The 25224-nt window shown below is 53.4% G+C and overlaps 9 protein-coding genes across 9 annotated transcripts; 4 read left to right on the top strand and 5 right to left on the bottom strand.

The window, feature by feature from the left end:
* Window positions 1-1318: 1318 nt before the first annotated feature.
* PHACADRAFT_252926 (uncharacterized protein) lies at window positions 1319-1819 on the top strand. The gene has a single exon (XM_007393771.1). The coding sequence runs from the start codon at window positions 1331-1333 to the stop codon at window positions 1661-1663; it is 333 nt and encodes a 110-aa protein (XP_007393833.1). The 5' UTR covers window positions 1319-1330; the 3' UTR covers window positions 1664-1819.
* A 594-nt stretch (window positions 1820-2413) lies between these two features.
* PHACADRAFT_252924 (uncharacterized protein) lies at window positions 2414-3671 on the bottom strand (the record flags this gene model as incomplete). Its single annotated transcript, XM_007393770.1, has 4 exons — window positions 2414-2990; window positions 3045-3336; window positions 3387-3539; window positions 3603-3671. 4 exons carry the CDS (start codon window positions 3669-3671, stop codon window positions 2494-2496), a joined length of 1011 nt encoding a protein of 336 aa, XP_007393832.1. The 3' UTR covers window positions 2414-2493.
* A 318-nt stretch (window positions 3672-3989) lies between these two features.
* Window positions 3990-5456, bottom strand: PHACADRAFT_252922 (uncharacterized protein). The gene is made up of 6 exons (XM_007393769.1): window positions 5322-5456; window positions 5250-5270; window positions 5050-5195; window positions 4431-5002; window positions 4193-4381; window positions 3990-4142 (listed from the first exon to the last, which is right to left on the bottom strand). Exons 1-6 carry the CDS (start codon window positions 5408-5410, stop codon window positions 4017-4019), a joined length of 1143 nt encoding a protein of 380 aa, XP_007393831.1. The 5' UTR covers window positions 5411-5456; the 3' UTR covers window positions 3990-4016.
* Window positions 5457-5744: 288 nt separating this feature from the next.
* On the top strand, window positions 5745-6952 carry PHACADRAFT_182832 (uncharacterized protein; the record flags this gene model as incomplete). Its single annotated transcript, XM_007393768.1, has 3 exons — window positions 5745-5922; window positions 5987-6386; window positions 6461-6952. Exons 1-3 carry the CDS (start codon window positions 5783-5785, stop codon window positions 6950-6952), a joined length of 1032 nt encoding a protein of 343 aa, XP_007393830.1. The 5' UTR covers window positions 5745-5782.
* PHACADRAFT_252915 (uncharacterized protein) lies at window positions 6949-8952 on the bottom strand. Its single transcript, XM_007393767.1, has 7 exons — window positions 8572-8952; window positions 8309-8513; window positions 8182-8257; window positions 7920-8109; window positions 7849-7866; window positions 7210-7795; window positions 6949-7160 (listed from the first exon to the last, which is right to left on the bottom strand). Exons 1-6 carry the CDS (start codon window positions 8857-8859, stop codon window positions 7436-7438), a joined length of 1137 nt encoding a protein of 378 aa, XP_007393829.1. The 5' UTR covers window positions 8860-8952; the 3' UTR covers window positions 6949-7160; window positions 7210-7435.
* Window positions 8953-9743: 791 nt separating this feature from the next.
* Window positions 9744-10018, bottom strand: PHACADRAFT_90860 (uncharacterized protein; the record flags this gene model as incomplete). Its single annotated transcript, XM_007393766.1, has 2 exons — window positions 9744-9826; window positions 9895-10018. The coding sequence occupies 2 exons, from the start codon at window positions 10016-10018 to the stop codon at window positions 9744-9746; spliced, it is 207 nt and encodes a 68-aa protein (XP_007393828.1).
* Window positions 10019-10024: 6 nt separating this feature from the next.
* Window positions 10025-10465, top strand: PHACADRAFT_252911 (uncharacterized protein). The gene has a single exon (XM_007393765.1). It carries the CDS (start codon window positions 10208-10210, stop codon window positions 10448-10450), a length of 243 nt encoding a protein of 80 aa, XP_007393827.1. The 5' UTR covers window positions 10025-10207; the 3' UTR covers window positions 10451-10465.
* A 3726-nt stretch (window positions 10466-14191) lies between these two features.
* Window positions 14192-20648, bottom strand: PHACADRAFT_117526 (uncharacterized protein). The gene is made up of 24 exons (XM_007393764.1): window positions 20031-20648; window positions 19713-19967; window positions 19465-19652; window positions 19318-19412; window positions 18948-19260; window positions 18795-18890; window positions 18649-18736; window positions 18499-18592; window positions 18350-18446; window positions 18134-18297; window positions 17809-18081; window positions 17680-17754; window positions 17489-17626; window positions 17352-17434; window positions 17283-17302; window positions 16751-17231; window positions 16047-16697; window positions 15949-15985; window positions 15745-15871; window positions 15439-15689; window positions 15318-15378; window positions 15207-15261; window positions 14833-15141; window positions 14192-14760 (listed from the first exon to the last, which is right to left on the bottom strand). Exons 1-24 carry the CDS (start codon window positions 20463-20465, stop codon window positions 14506-14508), a joined length of 4641 nt encoding a protein of 1546 aa, XP_007393826.1. The 5' UTR covers window positions 20466-20648; the 3' UTR covers window positions 14192-14505.
* A 2203-nt stretch (window positions 20649-22851) lies between these two features.
* PHACADRAFT_207328 (uncharacterized protein) lies at window positions 22852-23241 on the top strand (the record flags this gene model as incomplete). Its single annotated transcript, XM_007393763.1, has 3 exons — window positions 22852-22966; window positions 23019-23057; window positions 23109-23241. The coding sequence occupies 3 exons, from the start codon at window positions 22852-22854 to the stop codon at window positions 23162-23164; spliced, it is 210 nt and encodes a 69-aa protein (XP_007393825.1). The 3' UTR covers window positions 23165-23241.
* Between the last annotated feature and the right edge of the window lie 1983 nt (window positions 23242-25224).

Raw genomic sequence — 25224 nt, 5'->3', positions numbered from 1 at the left:
CTGTTGTGCACAGTCTACCTTCATTTGGAAACCAGCGGTGCACCTGAGAGTATCGCAAGAGGCAACTTTCTCCTCTATAACGTCGCTACCAAGCCAGACTGGGCCAGATACGTAAAACACATGGTCGTTTTCATGGACGATCAGAGGGCTTTCGACCGTATGCAGTTTTGTTATCCGACCCCGCTATGATGTTAATACCCATTACAGATGTCAACAACCTATTCTGCGCTCTCACCAGACTACCACATCTTCGCAGCTTTAAGCTTATGGTAGCTGATTACTACACGGATGAATTTCCGGAATTGCATGGCAGCATTCGGCGCGTAGTGGACACAGTCTTTCACTACTGTCATAAACTCGAAGAGTTTCTGGTACCACACACGTATGTCCCTAACATATGGCGCAAGTCTCTGTCTTTTCTCACAAACTTCTATACCTAGAATGGTCTGGGATGCCATCTCTGCCATGACTCGCCAAACGCGTCTCCGTAAGCTCACCAGCTGCGGCCGCCTGGGCGCAGACATGCAGATCACCGACGGCCACGCCCGCAAGTTCATACAAATGGGCCAAAACCTCTTCCGCCGCTCGCGGGGGCACCAGTGCCCAGGGCTTACGACGCTCCGCATTGACTTTAACGTCATCGACGCAATTCCCCACCGGGTCTTCTCGCAGCTTACGGAGCTCGAGGTTTACAACCTTGACAATGCAGAAAAGCTATTTCACGACGTTCTGGCATATACGCGGCGGCTTCAATCGCTAACTATGCACGAATGGAGTGCCCCCGGCGGTGGCAGGGATCCTCGTCCACCCGCTCCTGGCGAGCACCTCGCGCCACATGAGCAGGATCGCGTAGAACTCGACTTGGCCGAGGATACCGCCGGTGACGAAAGCTTCCTCACCCCGCTGGCCGCTAAGGCTAGCGACCAGCAAGACCCGCTTCTGAGTCTGACATCCTTCCGGTACATAGCGTACCGTGGCATCCTGCCCGCACGCGTCTGCAAGAGTCTGCTGCTGTTTCTCGAGCGTCGCTCAGGCCTGCGCAGGGTCGACATCAAGGCGATTATCTGCAATAAACACTACGCGGAGAAGACGCTTCGCCTTCTTGGAAAGTTCCGCCACCTTGAAGTCCTCGGCTTTGAGTTCCGCGACGTGCGCGATGGGCTAGACTCCGGGCTCGAGTTGCTTCGGTATATACCCAAGACCGTGACGCACCTGAAGTACAACGTCATTGGATGGAACCTGACCCAGACGCTCACTACGCCGGATACTATCGTCAAGCGTGCGGTGAGCTCTGATCCTTTGTCTACCATGCCCAATTGATTGCCTGATAATGTTCTTACAGCTGGATAAATGCCCTCAGCTACAATTTCTCTACGTATACGACGGTATCCGCCAGATCAGCGGACGGGGCTTCCAGCGTGACGACGATGTACACCTCTCTACCCCGACACTCAACTTTGACTTCAAGCGGCTGCGCTTCCTCGCCCTCGAGCACAATTGGATGAACATCACGCGAGACAACCGTGGAGCCGTAGACGTTTTCCAATGGCCCACTCGCCAGTGCTTCTACAGTGGCCTTGAGGGCGCGGAGAGGCTCGGCGAAGACGGCGAGTGGCTTGTGAGATACAATCGAGAGCTGATGGACCTGAGCACGTATGTATGAAACGCGCCTTCCCTGGACATGATTCTGCAGACGCTCTTTCTCTCAAAGAGCAAGGACAACCTCTATACCCGCAGATTTACATACGAACAGGCCAGACAACACAAAGTGGCTGTGAGCTTTGTATGCGCCATTAAATATTCCGGATATTGAATGAGTCTAGTTAACGACACTCAGTGCATTACACACAAGGTCTGAGTTTTAAGCTAAGTTATACTACTAACGAAGACAGGTTGTCGCCAAGTTTCCGACTTCTTTGTGACATGCAAGCCAAGTACACGTCCTCAGATGCACTGGCCCAACGAGAATGAATGCGACAAATCCAGAAGAAATCACCCAAAGTGGAGCGAATGGCTGTTGTGATGACACTAGGCAGTGCGTGTCAAAGTATGCGTACAACACACGGCTCTGAAGCATCACGCAAATGGCAAATCTTTCAAATAATTGTTGTAGCTACAAGCTATCCACGACTGAAAGGTAAATATGAGAAGCTGTTGTACTTCGCTTTTTCAAGCGATTTACTCACATCGAGCTCCTAACTCTTGCATACATTACGCCAAGAGCATGAGCAAGCATGGCATTTAGAGCTAAGTTCGAGGTAGTGCGGCTCACCACTTCCGCCGCCAGTTTGTCGCAGTTATCTAGTAATCCCCACAGCAGCCTGGCAGCTCAGTTCATTCTCTTGCGTTAGAAGGTCATATTACCTCTCAGATATGGGTGCACCAGCATTGGTCAAAGGCGGACAGTTTTATAGGTATACACTCATTTTGTTCCGCTCCGTATGATTACAGATATGAGCTCGTGTATATGAGGATCCTGCCCTCGCTCCCACATCACGCGCCATTGCGAATTGTGGTCGCCAACCCGAGCGCACACTCGCACACCGCCTGCCCGCGACGCACGACAGTCTGCGTGTGCGGCACATTCGGGTCGAGGCTGTCGCGGCTGACCTTTACGAGACCGGGGAAGACGGTGGCGCCGAGGCGGTCCTGCTCCTCGCGCTCGCTCTTGAGGCAGCGCTTGACGAGCTCGATCTGGGACGGGTGGAGCACGCTCCCGAGTTCGGGCACGAACGCACGGTAGAACGCGTCGGTGTCGCCCGCCGAGCCCGACGACGAGCCGTGCAACATGCGCGAGAACTGCAGGCCCGCCTGCAGGATCGCGAACGCGCCCTGCGTGAGCACGTCCGTGTCCTTGTCGTCTGGGAAGAGGGTATCGCTGAGCGCGGACATGTTCTCCGAGAGGAAGAAGCGGGACATGGCGGGCGAGCAGGACTCGACGGCCGCGCTGAATGTTTGTCTTCGCCATACGGCTGCCACAGTTGGATCACCTGGGATCGCGTCAGCACCGGCGTCGATTCTTAGCAATACATTGCACAACGTACGAGTAAAGATGTGCTCATGGATGCGTGTAAGCTGGATATTCGCTTCCGGCGAGTCCGTCACGATCAAGCAGTTGATGATTCCTTCTGAAATCGTCTTCGCCATAGCATGCCGCAGCAGGTGCATCACATGCATCGGATTCGCTTCATCAGGGAACGGCGACGGCTCAGGCGGATAGCCATCAAATATGTCGGCAAGGGCTGCTTGGCGGACGGCACCGAGGTCTGCAGGGGCTTTCTCGATGACGTCCGCGGCCCAGCGATTGATGGACCTCTCGAGCTGGGACGCGGCGTTCTGCAAAAGTGTAAGAGTCGGCGAGGACCAAGAAAGGTCATCATGCGTACCTTGATGGAAAAATCGTCAACCGAATCCCCCTTACGCCTGTTCTGTTCGCCTGTGCCTTCTAGCAACGCGATCCTGGCTCGGAGGCGAGCAACTTGTTTCTCCTGTTCTTGCAGTTGCAACCGCTGATCCTCGACTTTCTCGTGTGCAATTTTCTAGGGTTCGAAGATCAGATAACCGCTTCTCCGGTCGCAAGCAACCGTGCAATGGTTACTCACGAAGTTCGTTAACGCATAACGATACTGTTCGCCCGGTACAACATCGTGGAATTGCTGGGGCTGGGCCATGGCTGCTAGGCGAGTGCTCGTGGGGGTTCGTGAAGCGAGCCATGTCCGACGTTGGCATGTATTTAGCGTGAAGGTTGATCACATCCATCAGCCTCGTTGTCAACGTTCGGATATCCAAGGCGGGAACGGCTAAGCAGGGGAGAAAAGCAGTGACAGGCACAGCACACAGCCGGCGTCTAGCGCTTGTCAATGTTAAGGCGTCGATGCGGGACGACGGCCGCGGAGGGTTTCTCAGGGGCAATATCATTACGCACTCTCCCATGAACGAGCTTCAGAAAGAAGACAGCCGAAGAGAAGATAGACGACACAGTGGTGTAACGGGGTCCCTACGGTATACAAAGTATTCTAAATTCTCTGTCGAAGCTTCTGCAGCATAAAGATGATATGCAGGGCCCAGTGTTCGAACTGATCCTTCGACATGAACAGGAGAGTTTGTGCAAGGACAGCTTTGAGCAGCTGAGCACCCAGACCCTAAGTCACTTCAGTGGCCTCGCTTCGTGCTAAGATGAAGAGTAACGCACCTGATACCAGCCAAGAAATCCGTTCTCAAGATATACTCTGTGCAGGATCTGCAGCGAAGTAGCGTGCTTCATGTGCTTATGGTGGAATTCCTTCGGTTTCGGTTTCTCCTCGCCTTCCTCCTCAGCTTCTTCCGCATCTGCTGACCGTGCCTGAATCTTTATCTTCGTCATGATGTATGGGTACGTGATCTACGTTAACGTCAATACCTGCGCACAACGTGTTCCCAGCTCCACTTACAATCGTGGCAAGAATCTTGCTTAGCGCGCCAACGTAGAACGTCATCTGCGGCGCAAGCTTTCCGTTCTTCGCCATGTCTGTCCGCCCCGACTTCTCAGACGCGATCAACACAGCGCTCTTCACGCGCTCAAAGACACCATACGTGATGGCTGGGTTGACTGTGAGGACCATACTAGGTCCGAGGCCGAGCCAGAAGCCGGTGGGGCCTTCTTCTTCGTATATTTCCTTTGCAACGCCCCAGAACGAGTCGTCCCGCTCATTCTCCCCTTCTGCCTTCTCAACGTCGGTCTGTGGTATCGCCTTCTCAGCGTCGCCGTTTGCAGCCCAGCCTTTGCGTAGACGCACGCGGCGCGAGTTCTCGTCCTCGTCCAGGGACTCGCCAATCTGCTGCCGAGTCGCGATGGTCGACACTGGGAGGGTAAAGATTTGGGCGAGCGCGCCTGCGGCTGCTCCAAGAAGAAGTTCGGCTGCCGTGGACAGGGGCGGCGCTTTCGAGCCCTTCGGTAGCCTCGAGCTGAGCCGCTTGATGTAGGACGTCCGGACGAGGGAGTAAAAGAAGAAATAGGCATATTCTGTGAGGGATGTGAGCAATTAAATTGAACAAGAGTTGCATACTTACGCATGGAGAACGTATTAAGCATCGTAGCGACGAAACCCTTGTAGTACCCCACAATGCCTTCCTCTTCGTAAATCTGCTTCATGGTTTCAATGAGTGATGGTACATGCCCGCCCCTCTTATGATACGCTTGTAATCGCGTTTTTGCACTGCGAGAATATAAGTATCAGACCAAGGAAATGTAGTGCCAGGAGCGTACGAACACATCCAGAGGATACACGATACTGCAAGAACGTCAGTCATGCTCTCATAGCTCCATGCATTTGACAACTCACGCATTGCTGAAGCATGCGCCCAGAGCACCCGCCAAAGCGCTCCCCAACGGTGTCAGTTGTTGTGGTTTCGCAATGTTTGTCCCGGACATGGCGTGCTGGTGGTGGTATCAGAGAGAGGGGTCTCACGCTTGACGTACTCCGTTCTTGCGGGGTTTCAGGCTTCCAGATAGCGACCGCCGGCGTGCAAGTCGCACGTATGTCAGCAAGGTGAGTGTGCTCCGGAGGAAAAGCTCGACATGGCGAGCGAGACTGACGGTAAACCAGCGGACTCCGACCTGAGCGTTACGGAAATGGTACGGCCCGAAATCACAAGCATCGCGTCCACCCGCTATTGAGCGCTTATCATCCCGCCTCCGCCTCATAAAAGGCAAAGGCTTCTGATCCTAACAAGCGCAAATAGCCCGCCATTGTTGTTCGTCGTCCGGCGACCATCCCGTCCTACAAAGCTCGGCGGGGCAGCCATGGCCAGTAACACAAACTTCCCAGTTAACCTCAATATCAAACCCTCTCATAATAGTCACGACAGACATGTCCTAAATGCCTTCGACTCGTCTGCGCAAGAAGCGGCCATTCGGGAATATGGCATCGCTGGCAGGGTTTGGTAAAGATCGTCCCCTCTGACGCCAGTCGATAACCCATTTCTTACAACAACACTCCATAACCAGGGAAGCTGCTTTTTTTTTGAACACATATATCGAAGGGCTTCTAGATATAACTTTTGATCCGCCCTTTTCGACGCCACACGACGAGGAAAAATTGCTGTCGATTCTCGAACTCGGCAGCGGAACTGGCATCGTATCTGCTAAATGCGCCAAACAGCTATCTAATCGACAATGCACTGTTATCGCTACGGATCTGCCGGAAGTTTGTCCGCTCTTGGCGAAGAATCTCTGCAAATATAGCGAGCCAGAGCACGCGTCAGGACCCAGGTTGCTTGTCAGGCCGCTTGCTTGGGGGAACTACGAACAAGCCGAAGCAATTCTTCATGAGCTCAAAAATACTTCCGACCAGATACCTGCTAACTCCGGTCCAAACGCCCTAACTCATATTATCTGTAGCGACTTGGTAAGCTCTTCGCCTTCACACCCCCTCGGCGAACTGAGGGCTGAGAGCATGACTCTAACCACAATCATTGGCAGATATACTTTTCTGAGCTTCTTGCACCTCTGCTGCGAAGCTTGCTCCACCTTACAGGCCCGCCATTTGTCTCTTCATCCAGTACGTCGGACTGGCCCAAGATAATCATCTCCTACAAAGTCCGAAGCCTTCCAACGGAAATGCCCTTCTGGTCGGCCTTCGGCCTCTGGTTTACCTTTGAGCCTGTCTTGTGTCGCCAATCGCCACCCCACCGGCCGAACACCTCCGCCACTGGCAATGACCCAGAGGCACGAGCCGGAGAAGCACTCGAGAACTTTGAAGAGCCTGAAGAGGACACCTGGCGGCGCTTCGGTTCGGCCGGCGATGACGAGGTATTTGTGCTCGTCGCCCGACGAAGGCCAGAGTCGCTTGTATGGGATGTGCCGCCGGATGATGTTGAACTCCTTGGCGGTGTCGGCGCGAGCGGAACTCCGTCGCGGAAGGGCGATTGCACGTTCGAGACACTGCTACTCATGGGCATGGAAGGTGAATAACCTATGTCGTAAGTGTCATTCTGCTCGAGTGTTTAAAGGATGCTACATGTGTCCGTAGAGAGCTACATAAGGGTCCAGAACCCGGATATCCATGCTGCAGTGGGAGGAAGCATGCGGGAAATGAGGAGCATTTGGTACAGGGTCGAAGATACGTCGAAAGTTCGAGAAAACTTGCATCTTCTACTGAAATCCGCCGTGATGATAAAACCTAGAGTCTGAATAAGTACAGCTCGTTTTGTCACTCGTAGCTTACTCACCGCTGGTTTCCATTCTCCAGATATCCGGCAACATTATTGTAGTTGCCGTCCATAGATTGTGCATATCCCGGCGGTGCATACGACTTCGGAGAAACCCCGATAGCGTTCATTGTATGTATTGTCACGCCTTCCGTGAAAAGAGGCGTATCAGGGCTGGACGCGACGTACCCCGACGCCTGACAGGGGAGCATGCATATGAAGTACTGTCCAAGATCCGCGCTTTCCATCAGCCCGGTCGACAGATAGGCGGATCCGTATAAACGGTACGCACGCGCAGCGAAAACCTCGGGAAAACGAACGTCGGACGCAGGTTCTTCTTGACGTCAATCTCGCCCTGGAGCTGCCGCTTGCCCTGCTCGACTGTGCCGTCCTGGCTCGGCCAGAAGTAAGCGCCCGCCATGGGTTCACGAAAGGTGTTGCTGCTCTGGCCCGACGCACCCTTCTGCGTCGCCTGCGAACCCAGCAGCCGCTCGCGCATGAGCTGGAGCCGGATGGCCGAGGGCGAGCAGAGTAAGTCCAGGGCCTGTTCGTCAGACGAGGAGAAGGTCATGAATAGGGGTATCGGTGAGCCTGTTGCAAATGATAGCTGCGCAAAGTCAGACATTGTTAACCCTAGAATGCTCTGCATCTAGAACTTACTGGTGCTGCGATTGCTGCCTAAGCGACATAGTGAGTACCTGGTCACCTTCAAAAGCCCTGTGACCACTTACTATGCATTCTAGGGTTACTGTCCGTTGGTTGAACAGGGTACCAGTGAACCGTACCGGAGGCAGAACCTTCCAGCCCGGCGGGTCGCCAGAAGGGCCAACAAGTGGGGCATCGGCATTATACGCTGCAAGACGCAGCTGAGAGGGGGGTTCTGCGCGAGACAGTGGCGTGTAGAAGATGCTTGCGGTAAGGCTGGTACCCGGGGCCCCGGCGCGGTGTCAGCTCAAACATGCCCAGCACATCGAACATTCCTAAGTGACGTACATCTGATTGACTTTGAAGGCCCCCCGACGGACGGTGGCGATGAGCTTGTAATCCACGTACACCGGGCTTGCTCGTTCTGCGGTCGTGAGCCGGGTATGTGTGCGTACGGAATGCATGGGCGACTTGCCTGTGAATGTCGGCGGCAGACGATACAGTTCCGCCTTGCCCTTGGGCTTATTTGAAGCCGATACCTCTGGGGGCAACGTGAGCGAGAATGGCCACGACGCCTTGCCTTTCGGAGCTTTCCCCGAGACTTTGCTATCCCATAGATCCTCGGATACTGTCAAGAAAGTTAACTCCTCCTGTCCAACAGCAGTCACTCCGCCGGACACCTGTTGAGGATGCATTGTTTGAGCGTGGCCAGTCGATGGCCCCTGTTTGAGCACTCACAGAGATAGCGACAGCTTTTGCGCCGTCAGTCTTGTCAAAGTCGATCGCGACGGTGCCATGGATGATGTCCCGCTCGTAGTACAGGGGCCACGTCTTCTTGTCCTTGGCACGGCTCTTGACTGTGAGCCAGAGCCACGGCCGGCCCTTCGAGTCCTCTAACTGGAAGGTGTGCTCCGAGAGCTCAGGGCCCAGCGAAGCAGTGCTCGTCGAGCTATATCTTGGCAGCACTGCTTCAGAGTCCTCCCGGCTTGCGGTGTAGGCCGCGTGGGCCTCGGCACGCTTGTCCATTGCTAGCGTCGGTCGTGGGGGGCTACAGCTCGCAGTCCGCAGCACTGCGTATATGTGCGCTCGGCGATGTGACCGCGGGTGTGTGAGTGCGGCGCACAGCAAACCTGAGGTGGCACGTCTCGAGTCATGTCGCCGCTCCGCGGGGCCTCATATACGGACAGACGGCTCGCGCGATGAGTACGGGACGACTTATCATCAAGACGCACACTGCGTTGCATGTGCTCGTAAGACAGGACCACCCGTCTCACGGAGAATCCGGACGGAGGAACGCGCGGTCGCGCTGCGGCACATGGCCGCGGATGCATGTAACCTGTTGGAAGCGGAGGCAGAAGGTTGATCTCGAGGCTTTTAAACCACCTCCTGGACGTAAGCTCGCTACTATGGGAAGCACGTTCACTTTGCCTTTCCTCCTTTCGTATGCTGAGGCCTGTGCGGGTACTCGGGTCATCTGTTCAGGCGCCCGCCGCCGTCTCATGGCCGCCAGTTCTCATACACACGGTCGTGCCCGACAAGCGACAGTGGGGGGAAGAGAAAGCTTAAATAGTCGCGGTAATTACTGGCGTCATTAGATTAGGTCGCATGGTGTAGAAGCTATATATGCGGGAGAAGAGATGGAAGCATAGATATGTTATGGACACAGTACAGCTACAGCAGGTGGGGGACGAAAGCAGAAGACACAGTAGAGCAAATAACACAATGAGACAAGCAAACAGAGCGGAGACAACATCTAGCGTGCGTGTGTATTAGGTTGATGGCCGCAGAAATCGTCCTTGTGGTCGCCTGCGACTGCATGAGAGAGATAGCATGCTCTAGGACGATTTCTGCGCAGAGCTGTACGGCACGTCAGACAATTGAATGACGGAGAGCACCAAGTAATCGTGCGCTCACACTGGAACATAAGAACAAAGCAGGCCACGTTTATGACAATTAGCACACGTGGTCCGACCATCGCATTTCAGCTTGCGACCTAATGAATCGAGGGCAGATGGAATGGCCGATGAGAACGGACGCAAAGCAAAACGAAAGGGGAAGTACCTCTACAGAACACGCAGGCCATCGGGGTCCTGCGAGGGGTGCGAGGAGTGTAGGCTTCTCCATCGGAGTCATTGCCACCGTAGGAAACATTCTGTGGGACGGCGTGAGCACATGTACGCGGCATTGACAACGACTTGGTTCGCACGCACGTGAGCACTGTCCATCGCTGCGACGAGAAATAGCTAGGGTGAGGTGGTGGTAGGGGAGAAATACAGTGGATTATAAGAAATAGTGATGAAAATGGCCTGGCTGCTGTACTTGCGACGCATGCGCCCGCACTTTATATCTGTTGAGCCCTGCGTCTGTTGTCAGGATGATGTTCGGGACCACGCAAACCGACGAGATTCAGATTTATCGCATGCCGTCAAGAGCCGTCCACAAAAATCCACAGGATGCGGCCGACCTGCCGCTAGTTGACGAGACGTGTTTCAAGCGATTTCAGCGCACAAAAGGGTACGAGAGTGCCATTACATCACCTTGGGATGAAACACGTCGCTTAGACCCTATCAACAGGGCTTTTGGCCAATTGATGTGGCCCGCCCCATGTTCTTGCTAGCCTCCGAGTGGCGCCGTTAATACGCTAGCCGCCCTTTAGCGTGCACAAAAGGCCATACCTGCCAAGCCTCTCTTTCAAATTTTCGTTCTCTTGAGTCGCGAGCTGTCGCGGCAGATCCATCGTAGTCATGCTGCAACACCTAGAGGCGCAACGAGATGTTGCTAATGACGAGCCCCATCAATGGCAACGGAGGAAAACCGAGGGCGGGGTCAACACATTTTACGATATGGCTCCGGCGAGCGGGCGATTCTGCCGTGGCTGGAATATCGGCTGTTCCCTTCGCGGGAGGATCGGTATCAACATGTTTGGTCAGGCATCGAGTCAACATAACGAGATACTTAATATTGGACTCACAGCATGGGCGATGCCGACGTAGTTACCCAGCCACGTGAGTTCCACACTAGCCTAACGTGGTTTAGGCGCGAAGGAAAAACGGACGGGTGAGTGCTTTCGGATTGACAGGTCCGCTGCGGCCTCCGACGGACTGACACCCGAGATCATCTCGGTTGCGACGAGCACCAGGGAGCCATGTGCATGCTCAAGCTGGTATGATACTGTGCGCGATGGGAATCGGGGTCTGAAAGTAAATTGAAGACAGTGGAAATGCACCGTACGGAAATTTTGCCCACGGATGCGAGCTGCGGGATCGGTCGCATAGAGTGCAGTACACTGATAGAGCTCGCTCCGGACAGGTGTGGCGATGAACTCTTTCGGCATCCTTTGTTGTCCTATTGGAAATTCGGAGACCCTGAAGGACTCAGTCAGCTCTACAACATGGCAACAGAGTTGATACCTGCGCAAAAAATTTAGTCGAAGAATGGAACTCACGAGAGGTGACACCGTGTGAGAGCTCAAAATGTTCGGGATCTGCAAGACGTGGTGACATCCGACCATCCAGCGGGTGGCGTCTCAGGGCGATAGCGATCATCCAGGGCCATATCCAGGGACACAGAGTAAACACAAGGATAGGATTCGACGTCAGTGTAACGGTCCGAAGGAGCTGCTATCAGGGCCCGGAGTGCCTAACCAGGAACCGCGAAGCGTCAGCAGAACGCCCCAGTTGTCGTGACAATCTTGAAGAGCGCGTGCAGCTGTGCTTGAAACTGGTGCGAGCGCCATGAATTTGAGAGCCAAGATTCAGCAGCGAGTCAACATTGGACGCTGGAATGGTGATGTCGGGCTTAGCATCGACCGGTGTGAAAAATTCCGGCATCGAAAGGCGCGTCACCGCCGCTCAACGCCTTCGTAGCGTAAGCGTAGATGTGCGGCAGCCACTCACGAGACAAGCACGCCCGTTGTTCCGCGGGCTCATGTGTAGTGAGACACATAGAAAGCGAGGTGTCATACGTTCTAGCTGATGCTGTGCATGAGTGCAGAACGCGAGACGATAATAGAAACTGATGCGACGTACAAGGCCACAAACACCGTTTTTGCCCGTTTCCGCGAGAACCAAGGACGTAAACATAAGCAGTCCAAACACAGTTGGTCCCTAGGGTCTGATGGTTTGACTGTGTGGACGGGGTGTACGCTTGGTAGGCTGAGAATACTACGAGTGCCTGGCTGCGGTGCCCAGTCCGTTTGCTGCCGAGGGTCGCCACAATCACGCCCTGTGTACTCCGCAGCCGCCCGCTCATGCAGACCCGGAGATTACTTGCGACGGTATCAGCGGGGAGAACATCATGGGCCCGAAGGTCCCGAACCGACGTCCTCCTATTTCAACTCCCAAGCAGGACGACGCCGGTATCTAATAATGGCCATGAGGAGCTAATGCCACAGTACCTGGAAGTCCACAACAGATAGGAACAAACAGAGGTGAAAAAATATGTAGTTTCGCGATGCTAATCCCTGGAAGTCAACTCTGGAAAGATTTGGTTTACACTCACAGCTATTACGAGACAAAACGCAGTCTAAGACGACAAGTGACTGTAAATTGAACAGAGAGTGTCATGCGAGATACTGAACTTCTCAATACGATGGTAAAACGGGCAGAGAAATGTTTTGTCGCTCTCGAGCCTTGTGTAGAGGACGCAGCAGACAAGAGGAGCAAAGCTAAATGATGCGCCTATCTCACTGGGCGCCCAATATAATCTTTAAGCGCTTGATACGTTCCGGCGCTTGCAGCACAGACGCGACTTGGCCGCGGCGACTGCTGTTCAGACCTTCTTACCGAATAGCACCGCGTAAATCTCCTTTGAAACACGAGCCAGAATGTCACTATTTGGATCGTAAGTAACTCCTGGCGGGCTTGGTCGAATAATCGGACAGTTCTCATTGCCATGTAGAACTACGATGAACCAACCACAGACTTCAATATTCGGTAGTTCCTTGGGCGGCCAACCCCAGTCACAGCTTGCTCAGGGTGGCTCATTATTTGGTGGCGGTAACGCAGGGCAACAGAATCAGCCACAGCAGGCGACGGGGGCAAGCCTCTTCGGAAGCACGCCTGGCCAGCAGCAGCAGCAGCAGACACAACAACACGCGCAAGGTGGATCCTTGTTCGGTGGTTTTGGGCAGAGCCAAAACCAACAGACAGGGCAGCAGTCTACTGCACCAAGCGGCTTCTTTGGCCAGCCCTCTGCACAGCAACAGCAACAACAGAACACGCCCGCCACAGGCTCTCTCTTCGGTGGGACTACGACCGCCCAAACTCAACCATCTGGGGGTCTATTCGGCAATCTCGGGACTAATACACAAAGCGCTGCGAATGCAAGTGCTCCTGGTGGTGGTCTTTTTGGCGGCGGGTCGACGACAGCCGGGTTTGGGAGTGGGTTTGGGAACAATCAGTCAACGTTCCAAAGGCAGCCCACGCTTCCTACTTTCGGTACCGGTCCTTCGTCCACCACAAACCCGCTGTTTAAGCCCCCAACACAACAAATGTAAGCCTGTTTCTCACTTGTCATGACGTTACGTCTGATTGCTGAGATGGCCACGGCAGGATCCTTGCGTACGTATGCCCGGCTCATCAAGCTGCCTTGCTTAGCTCAACGTTTGCAATATAGTTCTACAACACAGCCATCGCATGCTCCGTTTACGAAGTCGACAAAGTTCAATGATCTGCCTGAAGATGTGAAAAAGATGTTAGAAGCCGTCGAGTGCGTAATGCACTGCCTTGATCCTTCCACAGGCTCTTACCTATTCCAGTTCGTATATTCAGGGTCGGATCCAAATCAGCAATGAATTGAAACAGAGGAAAGTGGGGGAAGAAGCAACTAAGTCACAAGAGCTTATCCGCGGTGTGCATAAGGTGAGTGCGGGCTGTACCGACCGGGCAATTTCCATATGCTCAACTGGGACCCAACTAGGACCTCGTAAACATCGTCTCCGACCTGCAATCGGACGTACGGCATACCCACAATTTGAAGGCCAAGACCGATCAAACCGTGCAGGATACTATTGTCGCCACTCGCGTCATCGACGGTTTTCGGAACCCTCAGCAACACGGTGTGTACCTCAAGAATCACGCTGATTTCCCTTTGGAGTAAGCATTGTCCACTAGCTGCGGATGAACTACATTTGAACGGTGCTCTAGGTTCTTCCAGAGGGTCACCGATGAAATGCGGGAGCGACTCCGGTGGTACAAGGCCACCATAGAGGTATGCCCGACTCCTCCCGTATGGGTTCCATGCCACTAACTTTGCTGATTGATACAGCAAATCGAGCGCAAGCTTGCATCCGCTGCGGTACATAGCCAGGCTACGCCTCATGGTAAGCTCCGCCGGCTGTGACTGTCAGACCCTGTCTCACAACTGAATATCTCCAGCCATCGTATCAACGCTGGAAGCGCAGCATGCCACCTTTATGGCTCTGGCAAACAGGACCGCAGCCGTCGATGCCGAACTGCAGAAGATTAAGATGCTTTACACCCAGCTCTGGCGGGCTAAGACGGGAAGCATGCGGGACCCATTCAACGACCTTGACCGCGCGTCAGGAGATTTCGGGCTCGAGAGTTTGAGCGGAAAATAATGTAATCTTGGTGATGCTACGGTACCTGGCTGCGCATTATTTACTGCCGCGACGCTGAGATTGCTTTACGATGACTGTAATCATGCGCCGTATTACGAATCAGGGCGTCCACTCGAGCGGGCAGAGCGGCGGGCGATGCCTTGGATAACCGCCCAGTCTGCGCTTGCGCGGCACATCTCCCTGAAGACCCCTCCCTGCTTGCTAATCAGCGCCTCCGGCGTATCAAACTCGAGGATCTCCCCATGCCCAAGAACCAGGATGCGATCATAGTCGAGAACAGTCTTCAAGCGGTGCGCTATGGTGATGACGATCGCACCGGCGAATTCTTCGCGGATGGTACGCTGGATCTGCGACGGGAAAGGCAGCGCACACCAGCGCGCGTCAGCAGAACGGATAGACCACGCGGGACAAACACATACCTGGTCATCGAGGGCGGTGTCGATCTGCGATGTCGCCTCGTCCATGATAACGACGTTGCTGCGTCGGAGCACAGCACGTGCGAGCGCGACAAGCTGCCGTTCGCCCGCGCTCAACGACCCGGTCTGACTAATGGGCGTGTCGAGTGTGATGGCTACGGCGTTCGCCTTTCCATCAGGGCCGCTGAGCACGGACACAAGGTGGCAACGCTCGAGAACCTCCCAACACTCCGCGTCGGTATGCTCGGAAAAGGGGTCCAAGTTGCTGCGTATGGTGCCTGAGAAGAGGGAGACGTCTTGGCTCACTATGGTCTATCATATTCCGTGGTCACCAGCTCGGCGTCGGCGTGAAGTTTCAGCGAGACAGAAACACTTACGACGCGCGTTCTGAGATCATCAAGGCCGATGGACTGAATGTCTATACCATCCAAGCTAGACGCATGTGAATACCTGAAGGGATTATGCAGAAAGCGGTGGCGATGGCTTACACGATCGACCCGCCCGATGGTTCTACGATCCGAAGTAGTGATAGCGCGAGCGTTGATTTCCCTAACAGATATAGATGAGCGAGAGTTACGACGTGGGTTTAGTATAATTAGGATTGTGCACCGGAACCTGTCCTCCCAACGACACCAATCTTTTCAGCGGGGTGGACCGTGAATGAAATACCGTTTAGGACCGAGGGAAGATCGGGGGCATATCTGACCTCTAGATCCTCGACACGGAGTTCACCATTGCTGGAGGGCCAATAAGCCGGAGGCCGACGGTCTAGAATGATCGCTTGAGCTTCTTGTGGGACCTCGAGGTACTCAGCAATCCGTTCGACGCTGTTGAAGTCCAGCTCAAGCTGTGCAAGAACTCTAAAATGATCCCGATCAGCATGTCGTAAGACAGGGAAGGAAGCATAGGACGTACTTGACCAATTGCCTTGATGCGTCGGCGAAGTTCTGGGATTGGACAATCACAAGCGCGGCCAGGCCGTCCCCAATGCCGCTCCATAGGGCAAACATCGTCGTTGTAAACACGACCAAAGATCCGAGACCTGCCGAGCATGGCTGTGAGTACCAATCCAGTAGTTCTTGTATTATTGTGTGCCAGCATCAGGACGGATTGACTTACAATCATATCGCCACATCAACCAGTTTGAGACGAGCCACTGAGTTCCACCAAAAAGTCAGTGTCCACCCAATCGACGATAGTAATGGAGACACACGCACATATACATGATCAAACGACTGAAACTTGTCGACCCGCTTGTAGAAATGGTCCTGATACCGTGATTCCATGGCAAACGCACGCACGTGGGGGAGTCCACGGAGGAGCTCATCAAACCCGGCGAAGGCGGGCGAAAGCGAGATGGACTCGAGGCGGCGGAGGTCTCGCGAAGTCTTAATGTACGGCGGAGCCAAACGGATGTACAGCCAAGCGATGACCAACGCGAACGGCGCAAGCGAAGGAACGACGCAGATAATCACTAGGAAAGATGCGACGAAGTTCAAGACGCCGGCCAGAGCTGCACGGAACGGGTTTTGGAGCTGTCCGTCGATAGTATTCATGTCAGACGTCCACCTGTTTAGGATACGGCCGATGGGTGTCACATCGAAAAAGCGGGTTGGTGCCGCAGTTAAGCGAGCAAGCATAGCAACAAACAGCTTGCGGGACGCTTGCAGGCTGGAGTAGAAACCAAGCGCAATGTATGCGAGGACGGAGAACGCGCCGACCATGGACAGGTAGAAGTAGATCATCAGCCAAGGAACGACGTTTTGGTTTGGAGACGGTAGATGCTCCCAAGGCCAATGCAGAGGACCAAATAAGGCGTTAGACGCTACGCTCTTCTCGTATGCCTCTCCCCATCTCGCCAGGTAGAACTAGGGAAGTTTACTGAGCTTATTGATACAAGTAGGAAGAAGTTAAGGCGCACCTGAACCCCAATATTGATCAGACGAATCTGTATGAGCAGCCACAGGGTGAGGAGGGAGCAGAACACTCCAGATGCGCGGATATAAGTCAGGTAGCTATGCATAGAGACCCGTCCTTCCGCCCTTGCCTCTGCCTGGACGAGCCTACCATCTGAAGGCTTTCGATCGTATTTTCCGTTCGTCTTTCCGTCAACAAGATCTGCCTGATTCTCAACAGGAGCAGAGGCGAGTGTCTCCTCCTCGGGCTCTTCAACGATATCTTCCTTCTCAACGACCTGCTGGAGGACGCCCCGCTCCCGAAGCTCCTGAACAGTGCCCTGCTGTACGATTTTACCAGTTGAGAGCTCAACGAGGAAAGAGGAGTACGGAAGGCACAAGCTGATGTGGTGAGTAACAAGCAAGATTGTTCGGCCTTCAGCGAGATCGCCGGTCAGTGCGTTTCTGACAAGGTGCTGGGCAGTGTGCATGTCTACCGCGGCAAGGCTATCATCGGTCAGCCGATCTGTTCAGGCTCCATATGCAGCATGAGCTCACGGGTCATCGAGGATGATCAACTAGGCCACAATGTCAACAAGGTGGTGACTGAGCATATAACCAACATACCGAGGCAGGAGAATACAGAGCTCGAGCCAGCGCAATTCTAGCCCTTTGTCCGCCGGAGAGTGTAATCCCTTTCTCACCGATTTCTGAAGAACTTGCGTTAACAATCATGATCGCTACGACCCGGAGCATAAGCCCACCGGTCATATCACCAGCATCGAAGACTTCGAGGTCCCGCGACAAGGCACAAGCATCGATGACGGCCTGATACCGGGCTTCATCAAAACCTTTCGCGGAACTGAACACAATGTTGTCTCGAATCGTGGCATGCTCTAACCCTGTATGTACGCTGTCAATCAAGGCGAATCCAGGCTAGATAATGCACACTTACAAGGGTTCTGCGCACAATATGCGACCTGGTGCCCCCACTTGTTGAGCATGACACGTCCGGACATACACGTCATCTCTGAGAATAAGTTCATCAGCTCACGCAGCGAAGAGTCCCAGCATGTAGACGAACCGCCCAGCAGAGCGTTGAGCAATGCACTTTTGCCCGAGCCAGTGGACCCACTGATAAGGCTAAGCTGATTCTTCGGGAACTTGACGTTTAAGGGCCCTAGGGTAAACCGAGCCGGCTCGCTACGGGGCGCAACGTCCCATTGAAAAGAAGCGTCCTCGAAGCCGATTTCTGGGACTCTTGAAACCGAGCTCCCAGAAGACTGTAGAGATGACGCCCAATCGGGCACCTCAGGCTCTTTGAGGAAGGTTTCGATACGCTGCATACTGACATAGGCTATGACTTCGCGTTAATGACGATCAGATTCGATCAAGGAGCAAAGACAGACCATAGAGTAGAGCAAAGATCTGGTTTGGAAGGTCAGTCATCGGCCCCTGAAGCTGGCTGAAGAGCGCAATAGAGGTGAAGGCCTTCGCTACAGTCAGTTTCTGACCCGCAACGAGTGTGTAGCACAGGAATGTTAGCAGCGCTGTGGCAGACGGCATCCAAATCCTACGAGTATCAGGTTAAGCGGAAGCTTACGTTGAACGCCAGGGACACCTACCAAATGAAAGATATCACGGTGCTGACAATATTCTGTTTCACGCGCCAGCGCAGTTCTGTCTCTCGTGCTTCGCGCACTTTGGATGACCAGCCCGTCTCTAACGAACCTGTCATTATACAGCGATAGCGGAGAATGTTGTATGCACATACCCCAGCCGTAGAACTTTAAGAATCTGATGTTTTGGAATAGTTCATTTACAAGACTCATCCGCTTGTCTCTCGCGGCCCAAGATCGTCTCGTGATCTGCAACGAGAGGTCTCAAATTCTGTGAGATGTTCTGTAAACGTGGACGAACGTACATAGATGTTGTATTTTGCAAGAGGGTAGTTGAAGACATATGCGACCAGCACTACGACCACACCAGCCAAGGCACTCCAACCTAGGATACTATCCGAATTTATCAGGTACTGTAACTGTGACAATATGAACGCTTGAATAGACTTACTTATAGAGAAAAATGAGAGCGATGGTGAGTCTGACAGGCGAGAAGAAAACACCTGAGAACTCCCAGAAACGCTGAGCGACAGCGTATGCATCTCCCCTTCGCGAACGTGGTAGTGAGAAATCGCGCAAGTACATACGGGTGAACGAGACTTACTGCATGAGGTTAACAATTTTGCCGAGGTCCGCACCGGCCTTTTCGTCTTCCTTGCCGTCTTTTGACTTCTCCGTAGCTTGTCCGCTAATATCACATCTCTTCAATGCCTTGTAGTGCAGAGCGCAGAAGAGTTGGCCCCGAGTACGCTCATAGCACCTTCTAGTATGCCATCGCTGGAAGACGTCGACTTGAGCAAAAGAGAGATTGCTGAGGAAGAAGACGAAAGTCCATAAATACGCCGTTGCACGAGAATTAGGTGACGATTCGGCCAAGGCGGCAAGGATACGCTGCAACGCGTATGGCGGAACGAAGCCTGGGTATACCAGCGCAGTCAGATGTCCGCTGAAGGTTCGTGTGCTTGGAAACTGACCAATTATGGCACTCCAAAGCTCAAGTAGAATATCTAATATGAGGTCTAGAGAGTTCGACGCGAGCAAAAACCAAAGTAGAGAATGATTGGGATGTCTATCACATGGCAGTCAGTCACGTTCCTCTTATAGCGGTGGTTACCATTCACCTTTTGGCATATGTGAGATACTTCGTGAAAAGATTTTTATGCAGGAAGAACGGCGAGAGAGCCCAAACATCTTCCTCATTAAGAGTTCTCTCATTCGCGACCTTAAAGAGAGGTTCCACGAAAGTGACCATGCACCATGACCACAAGTGAACGCCGTCTTCGGGCATGGTCAATCCATGAGATGGGACCTGTTCACAGCGCGATATAGGCATATGAAGTATATTTGAACGAGTAAACAGAAACCATACATCTTTTTCTTGAGCAACATTCGGCGCAGGCATCACTCGCTCCATGGGAAACGTCCCGCCAATCCAAAGTGAGGCAGCTGGTACCGCCAGACGGAGCACATCTATGAGAATAGCAACTGCGCCAGCGAAATGACGTGTCAGGGTATCTGCAGCGAGGTCCACGAAGGCCGCTGTCGCGTATGACGTGTAAAACAATAGCAGGCAGTACGGTGGGGTGATAGGTGGCTTATACACCAGACGGATAGCGACGTAGGCCTGGTAGAGGCGATCTGAGCATGTTCCACTCATGGACGATCACGAACATGGTTCGGCACTCACCCAACCGCAGAATTGCGCATCAGCGTGCAAGAGCTCCCATTCACCCAATTCGCCTCCGGAAATGCCATATGCCAGGAATCCGGCCCATCCGGCAGCAGCCAGCGTAGCGAGCACGATCAAGGCGCGAGTTTTCCATGCCGACGGTTTCTGAGGTGGCCCCAGCTCGCTGTCAAGGTCTCTAAGAGTGAGGAAGTCCCTGAAGGGTGATTTCAGCCCGTAAGCAAGCTTCCAGAGGGAATGTGGCCAGGGATAGGATGATATGAGGTCGTAGAGGATGGTCAAGAGCACCACGGCACCAGGCAGTATCGTCCCCAAGTAGAGTATGCGAGTCCTCGGAGGTATCCAGAGATCGATGATGTCATCCACGTCGTCTACAGTCGAGTTCCATGGTTTTACGTGCGATGCGAGTGCAGTGAGGACCAATTGCGAGTCCATTGCAGCCGTCGAGGATGCGGTCGGAGAGCAACCTGGCGACCCGGAAGTGTGGCTGCCCGCGCGTCCGAGGACTCAGAAAATTGAGCACAGCGTTTGGCATATAGAGTTAGCGTTCGCAGGCCACGATGTCAAGTTTCTCGTAAACGGTCCACATGCGTTCTGCAAAGTGGATTCTAGGTACGGCACGCGGAGGCAAGGGAAAGAAACAAGTTAACAAAAATCACAAGGTCAATAAGCTCGACAGCGGCCGGATGTGCGGCCCGATAGCTGAGTACAAAACTTGAAGCTGAAGCTTAAGCTTGAAGCTATGGCGCCTGCCAGTCGATAAATTCCGTCGCCGGGCTCAATTTGATTAGAATAAGACCAGCCATTATATCATGTATAGCGAGGAGAACGCAAAGGCAAAATCAGGATACATATGTACCTGGCAACAGCCCCCCCTCAAAGCAGGCGCCTCAAGCCAATCTTCCGACCCAGCAAAAATTCTCGATTGGAGCGGAATGAGACAGCGTGTATGGTGAATTCAGAATAAGACAATAGATATTAGATTTCTAGAGTTAAAGGTAAGTATACGTCGGATGTGCTTCAAAGCAGAAAACGCACCACAGATGATACTAGGAACGTCTCACACGTAAGACTCCAACGAGACCCCAGCTTCGAACGCTTGCGCAAGCTCACGCTCGTAGACGTTCTTGTTCTCTGATCCCTCGACAAAGTATTGGATGGCAGAGTGCAGCGGGTCTGGGAAAATAGATGTCAAATACAGTGTAACCAGCTCCTCGCGACCCTTGATGCTGGGGAAAGGCGACTTAGTGCACACATGCGCGAAAGAAGCCTATAAAACATACGTGACACGTGCAACTTTGCCGTCAACAGTGACATTGAAACTGCGTCTCGACTCGCCGTTGAAAAACATGTCAATGACCTGACCGACCGGGATCCCCAGCGCGGGGATTGCGTCCGGGCGAGCGATCTCGAGGCCGATCGTAGCGGCACGCAGGGTGTCGTTGACAACTTTACACTTCGTTCGAAATTGGACAAAGTCGTCTGTACCGTTAGCAGCTGTCGCAGAGGGAAAGAAGTCTCTGATCTGGATGACTGTGCCGTTTACCAGCTTCAAGCTACGACGCCTTTTCAGCAAGCTCTCTCACTTAATGAATACCGCATACGTACTCGTTCACTGTAACATTTTCACCGAGTTTGCTGAATGTCACGGTGTAGGACCCCGGGATAATGGTCGTAGTGTAGGTGCTTCTGGCATTGACTACGAACATCGAATTCATGGGTTCCGAAATGGTCACTGCAACGGCAGCGGGGAAACTGTTGACGAAGCTTGCGGTGGCCATAACTGTAGTAGTTGTAGTGCTTGTGGGAGATGAGAGGTTGAGAACGTTCTGAGGAGCACAGCACTCATGGCTTGGTTAAATAACACGCGAACGCGGAGCCAGGTCCGATCTTCGACTGCACCAGTGCTGTGCCGTTCTGGGCTGGAAAATTCCAAGAGGTATCGTGCGTACGCCTCATCAAAATTGCGTTTCTCAGCCGGCCACAGAGGGCCAGCTCGATCTGCATGGGATGCGCCGGCCGCAAACCGGAGATAGCTGCCAACGGTCGTGGATTTTGTGAGCCGAACATCACTAGGGCAGAAAAACCGGTGTTAAGTGTGAGCTGTCCTACTCGGCGACCGATGGACGCATATGATGACAGATGGTAAGTGCAAGCAATCTGCTAAGCTTCGGCGGTGTGAGGTTCTTGTCCGCTTGGGTTGATTTTTGCGCCGATGGTTCACGGGGTAATTGACCCGAGTGCGGTGTGCATACTGTACGATGCCGTTGGGAATCGTGGGAAGAAACGATCTTGTGCAAGGCACAGTACTATCCTTTAGATGCGGATATTGCGAGGTTAGCTTTTTTACAAGACCAGGGCTGATGTACTACCAGTACTACAGCTGACCATGACGCTGTGCCAGCATCAGGATCGGACGCCACCAGCTCTGCCGCCCGCCCGTGCGAAACAAGCCGACTCTAGACTGTATTATTTCTGTACCTGGCCTAGCATCGGACAAGCAAGCAAAGCGCCAGGTCTGTTAAAGCACCGAGTGGCGAGGCACACTCCGATGTGAAGATGATGATCACCCTCGGCCTGCCTAACACCGGAGATGAAGAGAATTAACTGCCCGCAGACTGGCATCTGGGAGTGATCCCATGAAACGGAGAAATAAACTCATCGGCGGATTGTGAAGAAGCACCGGATGACTCATGATCCTCAACGGACTAAGCCGCCCTTGCGTTCTGAGGATAGCATTCGTCTAGTGCTGGCTCAGTATAAGACGAAGGGCCTCTCAGCCTGATCAGTCCTCATTTAGCTATCTAGCAGCAAAGCAGAAATGGCCACTCGCAACCTTTCTTTCGTCATCACTAAAGCTCAGGGCGTAAGCGAGAACACGAACATCATCCTGACGTTCGTTCCCGTTGATGAAACTGACCTATATATCAAGCAGCGTGAATGCACACACCTATTGCAGAGGCGGTAACTGACCTGTCGATTGTGAAGTTCCTGTTGTCTGGAAGGTCCTCAAGTTTGCTGCAAATCGTAAGGTGTTTTGTCGTCACATTTTCGACTTTCAGCTTACATTGGGCACAGAGACGCAAACGATTAATGTCACCTACACCGCAAGACTTGGCGTTGCCGTGTTGTGATATTCGAGGCTTCCGCAGTCATTCCTATTTTAGATATTGTATGCCCGTCTTAGACATGACGCGTACAGAGCACTCTCGGCTCTGGCGCCCGTTCACTCCCCGCTCGTGTTTCCTCCAGTCTCAGCTTCCTAACGCACTTTGTATTTGACTGAGTATATTAGGAAGTAAATAAGCTATATAAGAACATGTAGTATTATTCTTGGAATTTATCCTTGATTACTCGTGAATCCCCCACCTGTTGCGAATTCCACTCACAACATGCTATTGCCCAGATTGTGCATACACAGCAGCCTATAATTGGAGTGATAGCATATTCATAGCATGTTTTTTCTAGGACGCAGGCTTGGTCCAGATCCCACAGATGTGAGCGCCTCACTCTATAGCATGGTTTTGATGGCTGATAGTCTGTGCATCCTCTAGTTTCATCGAGATGGGGGTAAGCCTGAGTATATGTCGAGATCCGCTAGAGAAAGCCCACTGACATTGCGTGACTACATGTCTCAGTTGGGCCAGATAGCGATTTGACTGGCTCAGCTTCAAGCCAGCAAGCCAAGCCAAGCCTGCACAAGCCGGGCCAAGCCAAGCCAAAGGGTGCCGGCTTGGAAAGGCTTTTGGCTTGGCTTGGATGTCAAGCCAGCCAAGCCAAGCTGGCAAGCCACAGCTTTAGATAATAAACTCACTGTATGTAGTACTGTTGAAGCGCTTAGTGGCTCTGGCTCGGCGTTCCGCCCGGCATGGACTTAAGGTGGACATCTTAGATTAGACGCTGCTAATACGTAGACAGTGATTGGACAATCATATGTAGTGTTCCCACGCACAGACCTCTTTATGGCAGGCTTCCCCATTCCAGCGGACTTTCAAATTTGCTTCCTTTTAGTATATAAGAACTCCTCTCACATCCCCACTCTGCGTGCTCTTTCCCTTCGCACTCAGAGTAAGTCCCTTCGTCGCCCTTGCGCAGTATGCACTTATGCTTACACCCTGTATAGCTAATCCCCCGTGTGTATTAGGTTAGATCTATACAGCGTGCTCTTTCCCTTCGCACTCAGACTAATCCCCCGTGTGTATTATATCGTGTCTGCGTGCCACTCGCCAGTTCGCGCTTGCGCAGCCCAGTCGTCGTACCACGACAATAGGTTATGAGCCCCGGCTTGTAACTGGCCCCCATCTACCCTCCATCCCTCACGAGTCTTCACTCAGAGAGATCCGGCACCAGCCGCACATTTGCTCCATAACACCTCAGGGTCTTTACCCCAAGTGTTACTCCACATCGCAACACGGACACTAGAGATCCTCTAGTGCATGTCTAGTTCATCTGCATCACGCCCACCTTCACCAACTGCACCGACACCTGCACCTGCACCTGCACCCCGTCCTACACGTCGCACTCCCGCCGCTCCCGCTACATCATCTCAATCCGCGTCCACCGCACCACGCCGAACAACAACCATGTCCTCCGCCTCCACATTCGCATCAGCCACCGGTCCGCCGTCGATGAAGCTCGATGCGATCGGGAAGCTCAAAGGTTCCAGCGACTACCCACGCTGGTCCCTGATGATGCAGCAGTACTTCATTGCTGCACGCGCATGGAAGGTCATCGACGGCACCGAGAGAGCCCTCGTCCAAAGCAGCACAGTCTCCGCTGCGGACGTTGAAGCATGGGAGACGACAAATGCATACGCGAGGTTTTACATCCTCAGCACGCTCGGCGACGAGCTCCTGCACCTCGCAAACCCAGTGGACATCACAGCCGCCGCACTGTGGAAGAAGCTGAAGGACAATTACGCCGCCTCCACCACGATGTCGGCATTTGTCAAGTTTCGTGCGTACTTCTCGCACGCGATCACGGACAGCGATGACCTCGCTGCCCAACTCGACGAACGCGCCCGACTCTGGCAAGAGGTCAGCGCCTCTGGGATATTCCAAACCCCGGAGCTCCTGCAGATATTCGGCCTGCTCACGGCTCTCCCCGACTCATTCAACAACGTCGTAGAGCCCATCCTCGCAGTCACCAAGCCCGCCAACCTGAAGCTCGACGACATCCGCAATTGTCTCCTCGG

The sequence above is a fragment of the Phanerochaete carnosa genome, assembly GCF_000300595.1.
Source record: "Phanerochaete carnosa HHB-10118-sp unplaced genomic scaffold PHACAscaffold_3, whole genome shotgun sequence".
Classification (NCBI taxonomy): domain Eukaryota; kingdom Fungi; phylum Basidiomycota; class Agaricomycetes; order Polyporales; family Phanerochaetaceae; genus Phanerochaete; species Phanerochaete carnosa.
The sequence above is the reverse complement of the archived record's forward strand: the minus strand, read 5'-3'. Positions and strand labels throughout refer to the sequence as shown.